The sequence below is a fragment of the Merops nubicus genome, unplaced genomic scaffold, assembly GCF_000691845.1.
Source record: "Merops nubicus isolate BGI_N331 unplaced genomic scaffold, ASM69184v1 scaffold31381, whole genome shotgun sequence".
NCBI lineage: Eukaryota > Metazoa > Chordata > Aves > Coraciiformes > Meropidae > Merops > Merops nubicus.
Window position 1 is genome coordinate 1 of NW_008588124.1, and position 1,233 is coordinate 1,233.

A 1,233-nucleotide genomic window follows, 5' to 3' on the forward strand; every position below is an offset into this window, starting at 1 on the left:
CGCAGGTAGCAGTGCCTGGGGAAGCCACGGGCCGTGAACTTCTTGCCAGGATTGGGGTGCTCGGGGCCCTGGGTGGGAGGGCAATGGTCTGAGCGGGTGGCACAGGGTGGGGGGCACCCACCCCGGTGGGGGCAACGGGTGCAAGTTCCTCACCTGGATGCCAGTGGGGATGTCGTAGACAATCCGGATGGTTTTGGAGTCGGTGTAGCCGGGGAGGGAGTGGGGGATGAGGTGAAACTCCATCTTCCCAGGGGGCTGCGTGCCTGTCTTCTCCCCATAGATGGCCTTGCAGGTGGGGCACTGCAGGCTGCCATCCTGCGTGGGCACCCGGGCGGGCATCAGGGTGGGCACCCACCCCCCGCAGCACCCACCCGCCGCGACGGGTGATCCCCCAGGGTGGCACAGGTCCCAGCTCACCTTGTTGCCGTTGTTGTACATGGCCAGGAGGCAGAGGAGGTGGTACATGTGCCCACACTTGCCCAGCTTGCCCACCAGCTCCGGCTTGATGCCCCTGTGGCTGAGGACGCCCTCGTAGCCAGAGGAGGTGACCAGCCGCTCCATGCAGATGGTGCAGTCCTGATGGGCACACGGTGGTGGGTGCCAGAGCCCAGGTGGGATGAGGAGGTCACCCCCCAGCTCTCTGCCCACCACAGGGGGCTGCCCATCCCCTGCCCGCACCTCTCCCCATGTGCCCAGGGCGAGCCCGTGGGCCAAGCCGTGGTGCCCGGAGGTGCCCGCTCACCTCATCCGGGGGGTTCTTCACTTTCTGGATGTAGCGGCGCACCACGTCCTCGGGGGTCTTGCCTGCCGTGGGCAGAGAGGGTGGGAGAAAAACCCTCTGGCCCCCACCCCCCAGCCAGCCCTGCCACCAGGATGCGGACAGCATGAGGAGGAAGAGGGTGCCAACACTTGGCACAGAGGAGCTTTGAGCATCACCCCAAACCCCTTGGGCAAACCTCACGGGGGGTCCCACCCCCACGGGCGGCGGCAGCACCCGTGCCTCAGTTTCCCCTCTGGCAGTGCCTGGCACGGCCGAGGGCACGCGGCGATGGTGGCAGCTCCTTACTCTTTTTGAGATGCTTCTTTTTGGTTTTCCTGCAGATGCCATTGACACCAGGCACGGGTTTGATGTCACTCTTGCTGACGGGCGGCGGGTGCAGGATGGGTTTGGGGGCGCGGGTCAGGCAGACAGGCAGCCCGGCCGCACACATGAGGATGCCCGTCATCCCTGCG

General features: G+C 66.3%; 1 protein-coding gene across 1 annotated transcript; it reads right to left on the reverse strand.

Moving 5' to 3' along the window:
• Positions 1-5: 5 nt before the first annotated feature.
• LOC103781460 (E3 ubiquitin-protein ligase DTX1) lies at positions 6-1,226 on the reverse strand (the record flags this gene model as incomplete). The annotated part of the gene is made up of 5 exons (XM_008949180.1): positions 6-68; positions 154-315; positions 418-576; positions 743-804; positions 1,067-1,226. Coding segments are annotated over 5 exons (606 nt in total), but the record flags the coding sequence as incomplete, so codon positions are not given.
• Positions 1,227-1,233: the final 7 nt, after the last annotated feature.